This window comes from Bos grunniens, chromosome X (assembly GCF_055505025.1).
Source record: "Bos grunniens cultivar Pamir isolate PY7600 chromosome X, Bosgru_T2T1.0, whole genome shotgun sequence".
Classification (NCBI taxonomy): domain Eukaryota; kingdom Metazoa; phylum Chordata; class Mammalia; order Artiodactyla; family Bovidae; genus Bos; species Bos grunniens.
In genome coordinates this window covers 63,161,478-63,173,994 of record NC_141194.1, presented here as the reverse complement: position 1 = coordinate 63,173,994, position 12,517 = coordinate 63,161,478, and the positions used below count along the sequence as shown (strand labels likewise).

Sequence of the window (12,517 nt, the reverse complement as noted above, 5' to 3'; positions counted from 1 at the left end):
ACAAAGACATCAAAGAGGCTTTAATTTGAGAATATCTAAGTCCAAGGCAAGTATGAAATCAGAAGCGTCTCCCTTTCCGACAGATTCAGGAGAAATCTGTGCATGGGCACCAACAGCTAAGCAAGGTTTTTCAGAGCAGCCATTGAAGAGAGGGACCAGAGCCTCTCTTTTAGCAGTGGCCACACACCCACTGAAATTGACCTTCGCCATCTCTCGTCAATCTCTCCTCTGTCTCCATGGCCAACCAGTTTGGGTCCCATTACTACCAGATTAGCTCAAAGGCAAGACTCTCAGAAGGGGGCTTACTTTCTTGCCGTGTCACTGGCTCATATGACAGAATAGCATCCTCCTGTCCTTCTGCAACAAAAATTGAAGACATGTTAGCACTTTATAATCTGCCTCCTTGTATCCTCATCTCCCTACAACATTCACTGCACCCCAACCTCTACCAGAAAACAGCCTTGTCAACTGGTTCTTGCTAACAATTGTGCCATGGGCTTGTCTACTGCCTGCTGGAATGAAAGCACAGGAAACCATTCACCACCCCTGAGACAGGAGTCAGGAGTCCTCTTGTTCAGCAAAATATAGCTGAGCAAAGGAACATGACCCAGAAGCCATTAAGCCTCCACCAAAAACCACCCCAATGTCCCAGGACTCTTCTTATAGATAACAGTCAGCTCTGCTCAGTTGCCCTCTTGCTCCACAAAGAATCACAGGAAAAGCTTCAAGTGACGGAGACACACTGCCTGGGTCCCTCATCTGTAGGCAAGGAAGTCAGGGCACTCGTGTAGGTCCCCAAAGCTGCAGCTGAACTTTACCCTTTTTAGGGTCTGCCTATTTCCCTGCACTGGAAGAAGCACCCAGAAAAGTGGCACAAGGCTGGGCTAAGGTCCCCAGTGCCCTTTAAGAGCAGTACTGAGCCCTGCTCGTCCCACACAGGAGAGCTCCATCTATCCTAGCAATGATGAGGACTTCCTAAGAGTCACCAAGCAACTTGGTACTGGCTGCTGCTGCTAAGTCACTTCAGTTGTGTCCGACTCTGTGCGACCCCATAGACAGCGGCCCACCAGGCTCACCTGTCCCTGGGATTCTCCAGGCAAGAACATTGGAGTGGGTTGCCATTTCCTTCTCCAATGCATGAAAGTGAAAAGTGAAAGTGAAGCTGCTCAGTTGTGTCCGACTCTTAGCAACCCCATGGACTGCAGCCTACCAGGCTCCTCCGTCCATGGGATCTTCCAGGCAAGAGCACTGGAGTGGGCTGCCATTGCCTTCTCTGGGTACTATGTACTAGGAGGTCTCACTTTGGTAGCAGTGCTAGGGAAGGCAGCGATATTTGCATCGAGCCCTGGGATGCATTCTCAGGGCCTCTAGCTACAACTCCTAAAAGGCCAGTAGTCCCAAACTTCATGGGGTTTGAATTGTGGCTTCTCTGGCCTGGTCACAGGATTTCTGTAGGAAACCTGAGCTGTCACCTGGTCATTTAGCCCAGCAAAAAGGCAAAGATACCAAGCCTTCACCCAGGAGGTACTAGTGACCTGGAAAGGCAATTCAGGACAATATCCCCTAGGAGCCATTCTCCTTTTGGTCTCTGAGCAAATATGTGAACTGGCAGCACCTACAGCCCCAAGTGCCTACAGTAGGGATGCTCCTAAGTCAAGTCCTGGCCAGAAGTGCAGGGCATATATTCTCTCCTTTAATCCACAGCCTAAACCCCATCCCACAGGGACAAAATGGCCACAGCATTTCCAGGATCTCCAAGTGTACATGGCTAAAAGAAGCACTAGCCTCTGAACAGATATGGCAGCCATGCAATGCTGGAATGAGGATGGCTGGGACACGTGGTAGAGCTACATGCCATGGGGAAGAATGACACACACTTACTGGAACTGCTTTCGCTGTCACTGGTGTTGGATGTCACTCCCTCTGCAAGCCAACAAGAAAGAGACTCTGATTCAGAACACACCACTGAGAGGTCATACGCAGCACAAAACTCAAATGCTCCAAGAGCCGAATGCTGAGCTGCCAACCAAGTCAGGCCACGGGAGGCCTGCCACATCAGGCTACCAGCTGAGAGGTGCAGCTCCAATCCTGAGACCCTGGCCACCTCACACTTGTCCCCAGGGTGCTTTCAGTCTTCCAAGGCCCTCCATTATAGACTACCAGCTTCCATTCTCCATCTGAATCAAGAGAACTGACTTGGATGGTTTCCAAATCCTATCTCAGAATGCATCTCCCAATGCTGTCAATAGGAAAGGAAAGGCAGTGACAGTGGCAAAGAGGAGCCCAGTGAGCAGGCTGCTCTTGAATTTCCTCCCCAGATAGAACCCCTGAAGAACAGAATTGTGCGGTGTTTCAGGACTAGGGGGCTAAGCACTGGGCTGGATGAACAGTCACCAGGGAATGACATGTTGGCCATTTGGTGGAACCAACAGCCCTCCTGACATCGCTACCCGGAAGGAGGGCTTGGCCCCAGTGGTGAAAGGGGATGCTCCTCCATCCATGAAAAGACGAGAAAACAGAGACAACAAATGAAGAATACATGGAAGATAAGATGATCCTCTTGTCTCAGACTGTTGGGACCCACCCATATCTGAGTGGGCAGAGCAACTGTACTCACAGGAGGCACAAAGCACAGTTTGGCCCAAACAAAATGCACTACTCCCAAGATGACAGGCAAATGGAGATGAAACATGAACAAAACAAACCATGGAGTGAGGCATTGCTCGTTTCAGCCAAGATGACACTGTTCCAGACTGATATGCTGTGGCCCCCAGGAAAGACTGGCTGAGTCACCCATGCTAGCTCCTGAGTAACCCACGGAGGAAGCACCTTTACTCTCATGCCTTTATTATTCATGGAAGGAGAGTATCTGCTGAGAGAACCGGCCGGGCATGGCTGCATGTGTGCACACACGCACCTGTGTGCACAGCAGGGAGGATGAGGCCCTGTCATCTAGGTCCCTTCTTTTTTCAACTCTAAGATTATTTTCCAGAGGTGAGAGGATGGTCAGAGTTTTCTAAGCTAAAGCACTAAATATACATAGTCCATAAAACGCTCTTGAGATCCCCACCCACCCAGCCCCTTAGAGACGCTCTGGAGAGCCAGCCTGCACCATCTGCTGAGGGCCCTGAACCTGCTGGGACATTCCAGATGTTTGCTGGGTAAAGGGCTTCACAGCACTATCACCCCCTGTTTAGACAGACTAAAACAGCTAAATCTTAAGCCCAATCCTTTAGTGTTGTGTCACTGGGAGAAGATTACAGCGGGCACTGTTGAGGTACCCCTCACCTCAACAACAGGCTAGAGATGAGCTGAGTGGTCACCCCTGGAGAAGCACCTGCTGCCCCCCTCACTTGTAAGGTGGAATGCCAAGACAGCTCCACACCATTTCAAGGTACAAAAGGAAAAAACAGAGATGAATGACAGGCTTTTATTATGGTTGCAGGGATCCAGAGCAAAAGTGTGACACTCAGAGCCACTTCTACTTCCTCCTGTGGTGGCATCCATCCTCACAAACTCTCTCACTGCCGTCCCCTCCACCCAACCCCACGTCCCTTATAACCCCAACCCCAGCATCTCCACTCATGCCAGAAATACAGTTAACAGTATGTAAGTTTGACTTACTCAGGTTCTTTGCTCCATAATAATCGTCACTTAACCCAGGGAAGTCCTAATTTCACAGACAGCAGAACAAAGAGGGAGGGAGGGAAGAAGGGAGGGAGGGCAGGAAAGAATTGGGGAGAAGAAAGAAAATAGAGAAAAAAGACAAGGGGAAGGAAGAATACAGAGACAGGTGAGCATCAGTGACAGAGTATGAAATACCACGAAGACCTATAGCTACAGTGAGGTTAAGAACTTTGCTACAGGAAGAACGTCCCGGGTCAGATAAAATGCCTGGACTTCATGCTGCCCAATTTGCTGCCAGAAGGCCTCGGAGTGAATGACCTCTTTGAGGTGGTCTAGAGCCTACACGGGCTGACAAGACAGACAGGTGACTTACCAAGGCTTGGAGTACCTGCTTTGACTAAATTTGTAGTTACAGAGCCATTTCTGCTTTGCCCCTGAAATCATCATTTCCCTCTGAAGGTGAATGAAAAATCAAACATCTATGTGTGGTAGACAGGCAGGTACCATAATCATCATCCCAAGGAGCTTCCCAATACTGACTTGCTCTGTCCAAACCCTTCAGGGAAAGCTTCATGCAGTCTGAGGTGTGGCCTTCCAAGCTGACATGAGTTGTGCAGACCACAGGGGATGAGCTCAGCTTCTGAAGAATAAGCACTAGGCAGTTTCAACTCTTACCCGACAGCCAGTTCCCTCCCCCATTCAGCTAGGCCACTCAACAGTGAACCCTCATAGGTTGGGCTCAGCGGGTAACTTTTGGAATCTGCACACACACACAACTGTGGCGCCCTCACCTCAGGCCTCTATCTCAGATGGCCTTCTTATTGAGCTCCCCAGGACTGTGAGCCCTAACCTCTATCGGGACAAGGGCACCCCTGTAATCTACCAGCTACCACCCCAGACCCACGTATCCCATGACCACGAGACACGCTGGCCTAGAAAAAGGACATTCCCTTCCAGAACTAGTTTCCTGCCATCCCAATAGCCCAGGACAGAGGTTTACAATTTACCATGAGCCACGTGAGAAACATTTCACCAGCCTGACCTGGTGTTTAAGGTTAGGGTGAGAGCAGTTAATTTCTGAGGCATATGGCAGAAAAAGAATATTTCTCAGCATTGCAAGTTAACTTAGCCCAGCTTTATGGCCTTTTCTACCAAACCAGTTTTGTGTTTCTTCAATAAACCTTTATTTGGACAATGCTAAGTAATTCCTGTTTGGTGTCAATTCCTTTTAGCAAGAAGGATTTTATTTTGAAAGGTGGCTCTGTAATCACTCTGGGAAGACAGTTGAGTCTGTTAGACCCATGTGAACATTCTGTGTGCGTAGGCACATGTGTGTGATTCAAGAACTCGGCCCAACTCTGAGTGTCCAGATAAGAAAAGGCTCTTCTCTTGACACAGATGAGCAAAGATAAGGGAAAGAAAACACAAGCAAAAGAAGCCGGGAGAGCAACACTGAGTCCCTAGACTTAATTCTCTTGAAAAACCATTTTCTAAATTTGACACAGTAGCTGGTAACTGCTCATCAGCACCAGAGCAGAGCTCAGCCTGGCACTCCCAACACTAGTAGTGCCGGGACTTCCCACTGGGCCCCCCTGCAATCACTTCTACCTCAGAGCCTCCAACATCCTTTCAGAAGGAAGAGTTGGACAAAAAAGACCCAACGTCACCCTGTACAGACCAACTTCTACCCTGACTCTGCAAATACGCAGGTACACACACATAAAAACATGCATGCACACAATGGACGGATGGACATGCGTGTGTGCATATGCACACACACACACAAAACACACTTTCCCAGTCTTCAGTGCAACTGAGGCAGAGAGGGTGGGGCTGTGGGTGGTCTGCTCTCTGTTCCCTGCTGCTACTTACGTTCCTGTCCGCTGCTCTCCTGGGCCATGTTTTCTTTGCTCTTGTAAAATGGAAACTTTCGAGAGAGGCGGAAACTCTTTTTACGTTTCGTTTTGATCGACTGTGAAAGAACATGAAGATGGAGGGGAAGGACAGAAGAAAAAAAAAACAGAACAATGGATTTTAAAGCATGCAAGAAAAACTAAAATGGAGACAATGGTGAGCTAAATAAAAGACCACCTCTCACAAATGGAATCTATGAGATTAAATGAAAGTTGATGTAAGAGGAAAAATTATGTTTACAGAAAAATGTTGTAGGGATGTTAGAGGTTTCTACCTAATCCAGACTCACAGCACTCACTGGTACATCCTAAATGACAAAGGTCACTGTAGCCTCCTGGACTCATTCCCTAAGGTGCCACTGATAAACAAAGAGCCATCTACTCCATGTCTCTCTTCCCTCTACTGCTCCGGAAGTTCTTTGGCCTGCGAAGCTCACAGAAGAAAAGGGGTGAATGGATAGAGCCCTCATGCTTTGTTTGGTCTGGAGGGCGGTCGGAGCTCTGAGGCTGGCCTTCCTGGTTGGATGATGAAGCCAGGCTCTATTCAGGGTCCCCACAGCTCCAAAAGGGTCTACAGCCAGGGAGATACCCACAAATGGTTTCATATGCCCCAAGAAAGACAGCCTTCCAGACAGTGCAACTCCAATACATCTTTAGGAACCAGTTACCCAGCTGAGAGGAGTAACCCTGGCTGTAGAGTTTGGGTGCCCCCTTTCTCTGCTTTCTGAAAAGCAGTCAGTGTTCTGATAGGACACAGGCAGCACCCTGAAAAAGAGATATTCTTTTGTGCTCCCCAGTTCTCTTATCCACCAAACAGATTTCAAGTTTCTTATGCCTCTTTACATATGGCTGACTTCCTTGGGGATCCCCACTTACCCTGTTAGATTCAATCATCCCCGTCCTGGCATGAAACTTCACGGTTTTCAATCGAGCCCTTTCTTTCTTTTCCACCCTGTGTGGGAGTGAGAAAGAAGTCCTATTACTGCCAGTGCATGGTCTCAGCAGCCATCTTTGGTTCACTGAATCATAATCATGTCCTGAGCACCAATTCAACACCAAAAAGGAGTAATAATGCACATCCACTGCTTTCAAGCACTTACAGTATAATAGGTAAAAAAGAAATCAATACCAGGAAGAGGGTAAAGAAAGCGTCTCTCATGATCATGACAACTCACCTCTTCTTACTGGGGATCACACCGATTTGCTCACTTTCTCCATGTGGGGTCACCAGTCTCGCCTGCCACCACTCATCATCAGATGCATTAATGACGTGTAGAATGTCACCATAGGAGAAGCTGAGGCCTTGGCTTGGCAGGCAGCTGTCCCGAGTCCGGTCATAATCAAACAAGGCCCTGGAAACGAAGAGTGAAAGATGAAGTTGTTGCCTCAACCCTAGATGGATGGAAGGGTGGTGGAGGATGGTGGAGGAAGGCCAACCCAGAGTCAGCACAGACCCAGCAGCCTTATAGCAGACCGGAAGGAATCCTGTGGGAGACTGCATCCTTCTTTCAGTCTTGACAATGTAAATATTCTATTCTCCCAGCAAGTTACATAAGGGAAAAAACAAAAATCTTTCATGACTCCCATCTCCTCCCAGCTTCTGGACACAAAGTGAAAGTCCAAAGCAGAACACCCTTGCTAGTCTTCTCCCTCAGACACATCCTCCAGAAACAATTTAGCTCTGCCAATGGGCTGTCTCAGTTTATAACAAATCTTCAAAAACTACTTGAAAATAGGACATAAATGTTAACTACAATCCCAAGCGATGAATGGTAAATGATGAAGAAATACAAAAGTGAAAATGCCCTGGGTTCTGTAGCAACAAAGCTAAGGCTGATGTTGACCCACACAATGATAAACTTGACAGGGTCTGTATAAATAAGTCTCCCAATTCAGTTTCTTTCTCTCTCTCTCTCTCATGTATAGGAAAATGGAAGCTCGAGAGGAAGAATAATTTGACTGAGGTCACACACCAAACTAATCTGGGATAGAACCCAAGTCCTCTGACAAGACACGTGGAATAAAGATTAAATGGGAAGGTAGGAGAAGGTGGGAAGAGAGCTATACCATCTCTTGAAAAAAAAAGGTAAGAGACCAGCTAGGTTGTAAGTGAGTGTTATGGAAAACGAGCTTAGAAATAAAGATCTGGGGCAAATTTTGGAAGGCCTTGAACAGACCTGATCCAGTGACCTCTGAAGATCTGGGAGTAAGGAAGGGACACATCAAAAGAGCCTTAGAAACATTAATCTGACCTCATATATGATCAGATACTGGGAAAGGGGGTAGATTTGAAGGCAAACTTAAACCAAAGCTACAAGCTCAATCCTTCAGGACACACCGCTGATTCCTGCTCTGGAGAAGCTGGTACTTGACAGCAGAGCTCTCCTGCTCAGGGAACAAATCCATCTACATGAAAGTATCTACTTTTCTCCTCCTCTGGATCTCTCCTCATATGGAGTCACCACAAACAGGTGAGTGAGAAGTTTGTATTTTTCTACTTGCAATCTAGGCTGTCTTCATATTCTCTGTTAACACCTTTACACACACAGCCGAGCAGAGTTCCCAGAACTAGTTCCAAGACTTAAGACTTCTACCTGCAGTACGGTGGTATGTGGCTCAGCTGGAAGCTGCAAAGGAAAACATACTATTTCCCCCTGTGCAGGCCAGCCCAAATGAAATGGAGAAGGTTGTAAAACTGTGGAGTGTGAAATACTGTTGTTGCTGTTTAGTCACTAAGTCATGTCCAAATCTCTTGCATCCCCATGGACAGTAGCCCGCCAACTTCTTATGATGCAATCCTTAAGAAATCATTGTCAGATTATTTGAAAATGAAAATACCTGAACTTTGACAAAAGACCTTTGTGTGTGCATGCTCAGTCATGTCTGACTCTTTGCGACCCCATGGACTGTAGCCCACCAGGCTCCCCTGTCCATGAAATTTTCCAGGCAAGAATCCTGGAGTGGGCTGCCATTCCCTTCTCCAGGGAATCTTCGTGGCTCAGGGATTGAACCCAGGTCTCCTGAATTGCAGGCAGATCCTTTACCACTGAGCCACCAGTGAAGCTCTCAGAAGACCTTTATCTGCCTCAATTTACACACTCAAAGCAATATGGAGAGAGGCCAAGGTCAGCAGGTTAAGGAGGCACTCCATCCCTGAGGTTCTTTCTGGGCTTTGTGTGACAGAATCAAATCTGAATGCATTTACACTGCATTTGAAACTGAGTGTCCTAAAGCAAGGAAGGTATTCTGTCAGAGGTTCCTCTGAAGAGATGCAAGGTAAAGACCTTATCCTAAGTGACAATGAGAAACACTAAATGTCATTCTGAGCTTCAAAGACTAAAACAAATGTAGTAAGGAAAAGAACAGAGCTTGGATTCAGAACAAATCAGTTTGGAGAGGGAAAGATATTTAAATGAGTTAGGAGAGATTAGGATGAGGTTCTAGAAGATTAGAGGGGAGAGTTTACTGGTTATAAGTTTAAAACATAAAAGGGACAATCCAATATATATTTTAGCACCTCACAGAACTATATTGATGTTTGGCAACAGCAGTAAGAAGCTGAAGTACATATGGTAAAGTGGACATAAACGTTTTGTGGATGAGGAATCCAATTATTGGTTATTGATTAAACATCTGAGATTTAAATAAAACTAAAAGGCCGGTTTACTTCTAAGATGAATTTCAGACACTTTACAATATTAAAACACATAACACAAGCTAAGTAAAAACCAAATAAGTACAGATCCAAGGCAACAAGAATTCCAGCAGTTCCCACTGCAGTGTCAGGAATGGAACTGTTTGACTTGTTTTTTAACCACAGGCATGTGTTCCTTTTACGACTTTCAAAAAATGTAAGTCAATTTTAAAAGGAACTGCTTTCAAATGTTTTAGGTGTTTCTTTTTCTTTTCTAACATATTTCTAAACAACTGCTTCTTCTTGTTTGTTTTGTTTTTTATATTTTAGGCATTATGTATTGGTTTTCTACAGCACTCACCCATCCTTTTTCCTCTGCTCTCCCAACTTAGTTACATCACATTTTTTTGGTTAAACAATATTTAATTTTACATCATGATGTAAGTGGTGTTCATAGATGACTACCCCTTTCCTATAAACTTTTTCTATTTTTTTTTTCCTGGTGGAAATAAATACCTGATTTTTTCATTTGACTACATTTCTACGTCTGTATTGTTTTGTAGCTGTTATTTAACACATAGAAAGCTATTTAGATTTACTATTTCTGTTACAATATTTGAAAGCAAGTTAAAATATTTGAAAGCAATTACCTTTGTGTAGCAAGAAAAGGGGTAAATAGGCAAGGGTTTTTTTGCATATGCTATTGTAATATTTGAGATTTTTAATTATCTATATACATTAATTTCATTAAAAATTAATATAAGCTCATTATAGAATATCTGAAAAATAGAAAGCCTAAAAAAAGAAAAATCACATTTAATGTATCTTAGAAGTAACTCTTCATACTGTTGTGGTATTATATAATATTGTATAATAAACACACAAATCAAAAAACCACATATTTCACTAAGTTAAAAACATGCTATGTATACACTATTTTGCAACCTTAGCACTTGAAATTGTTTCATTAATATTGGAAATATCATTGACTATTTTCCAAAACTAATATTTTAAATGATGATACAACAGCCTATTCTTAAGGATATCCATTAAGAAAATATTTATCACCATCTAACATGACCAGATACCACTCTTCTAGGCACTTTTAAAATAAGAAAAAAAAAAAAGGCACAGGGCAGGGAGGAATCAATAAACCAAACATCTGACTTAGTCATTTACTTCAGATGAAGAACATGTTTGGCTCTAAGTTCCCTGGGAAACAAGGAAAAAAGTTAACTTCCCAATAAAATGTGGTACCTGCATTCTATCTCATAAATTTGTGAATGAGCAATACTGAACAACAGAATGGACAATGTCTTTTTTAAACCATGATTTTGTGAAAAACATAGCAGCACAATAATTGTATTTGAAATTCTGAACTACAATATCATTCTCAGTTGAGAATGTAAAAGGTGAATTAACAAGAATTTCCTTTTCTATCAATTGGAACTGCAAATGAGTACAGAGCTTTGTAGAACATCAAAGCCTCAAAGGTCATTTCATCCCACTTGCTATCTAAAAAAGAAAACCCCTTTGATATTCTCTAAATTTCTTTTCAGTGCAAGCATTTAATGAGTCTCAGTCTTTCCTAGGTCTTCTCTACCAGGCTAAACATTCAAAATTCCTTCAACAGTCCTTCCATTGTCGTGATCTTGCTTTGTTTTCCAAATCTCTTCCTGCTGAAATTTTGTTTGACTAAGAGCTGGAAAAGTTCCTCACAAACAATGAAAATCAGTCCCAGAGATGCACAGGGCCTCATCTAGAGTTGTTTGGTGGTCAACTCAGACCAGGGCTCTTAAATCTCAGAAAAATTCTGTGAGGTCTAAGTCAAGGTCACATTTTTTAACAAGGAAAAAAAAGCTAACTGTCCACTTGGCTCTGTCTGGAAAATACCTTTCTTCCATTATTTACATACTCACTGACTTTAATTGGCAGCACTGTGTTTGATCGACGGGAGATGCAGAAGCAAATTCAGTCTTGGCCTTGTACTATGTGTTATAGCGAGAGGCACAGGACAGGACAAACCAAGGCCTCGAAGTCTTTGGAGGAGCATAGGTCATATCGAGCTTGGGGAATCTATGAGGAAGTGCTGACTTTTGAACTGGGCCTCAACAGGGTTCAGATTTCAAAAGACAGCGGCGATAGGGAGAGGCCCTTCCGGTGAGACGGAACAATATGAGCAGAGACTCAGAGGCAAGCAGCCCAGGATGTGTGCTGGGGTCACCAGTATCCACGTTTGGCCACATGGCAGGGCATTAGGGAGAGCAGCAGGCCAGGGCCTGCCTGTGGACAGCCTGGAGTCCAGCTAAGGAGTCTGGCATTCATTTAGGAGGCCTTGTGTGACTGACTTCATTGCCTCTGCTTTCTTTTTTTTTTTTTTAATATCATTACTGGGCTAAACTTTCATATGGAAGGCAATTCACTAAAAGAACAGGCCTGAGTAGTAAAGTGAAACCACCTTTCAAATGACATACATTTCATGTAAAGGAAAAAGTATGTAAATTAGCCCTAGCCCTTAATAAACTTTGAAAAAATATCGACTACCTACCTAAGATCTTTAAGAAGCATGCTAAACTGTAGCCATCTAGCAGTAACAGTCTCTCTTATCAACAGCCTAGAAACATAAGGAAGTGACAGGGATTGGCACCTTGTTAGAAATGCTTCCGGTCAGGCTTGGTAAGAGGATCAAAGGGCACCTTTCTCTACAACAAGAATATATCCTCCTGCCTGCCCCTTTTTATCCTTAGGGCAAGCACTCGGGAAAATCAAATGCAATAACATACCACCCCCTTTAAATCAGACTAAACCACTGTTCCAGAGCCAAAAATCCTACACATGCAGAGCCCAGATGACACAGCAACCAACCTTTCCAACCTCTGACTCAAACCAAGGATGAGCAGGAAGGAAAATGCAACACCTATATATCTCTGGACACCGAAAGAAAGACCATAATTAATGATTCTGTCACCTTAGTCCCATCTCATGTGTGAGCTTATTGACAAGAGATTGTGCTGGGAGACTAGAAACCTCAGCAACTCCTTACCTTTTCTGGTCTAAATAAAAAGAATTTCATGGGGGTCTCCAAGTTAAGGACTGGTCAGGTCAGAAGGAAACACTACATCAGGAGAGAACAAAGCTTATGAAAATATTATCATCCACAGCCTAAGAACACAGCAAGTGGTCTACATAAAAGATTATTCTTCAGCCCTGGATATGTCCATGCACCTCAGTGAAGCAAAGGAGAGCCACTTGTCAAACATCACGGCCAGGCCAAAAAATACTGACTTGTCTTTCAGTTCAGTTCAGTTGCTCAGTCGTGTCCGACTCCTTGCGACCCCATGAA

General features: G+C 44.4%; 1 protein-coding gene across 5 annotated transcripts in view; it reads right to left on the bottom strand.

Annotated features, from left to right (window-relative positions):
* DLG3 (discs large MAGUK scaffold protein 3) overlaps positions 1–12,517 on the bottom strand; it is a 53,583-nt gene that overhangs the window by 5,138 nt on the left and 35,928 nt on the right. For 4 of the 5 annotated variants that reach the window (XM_086389930.1, XM_086389931.1, XM_086389933.1 and 1 more), the window contains 5 exons: positions 6,716–6,892; positions 6,417–6,492; positions 5,500–5,599; positions 1,882–1,923; positions 307–357 (listed from right to left, as the gene is read on the bottom strand). In XM_086389930.1, the coding sequence (XP_086246056.1) occupies positions 307–357; positions 1,882–1,923; positions 5,500–5,599; positions 6,417–6,492; positions 6,716–6,892 (446 nt within the window). The remainder of the gene's footprint in view (positions 1–306; positions 358–1,881; positions 1,924–5,499; positions 5,600–6,416; positions 6,493–6,715; positions 6,893–12,517) is intronic. The other variant, XM_086389934.1, reaches the window with a different exon arrangement.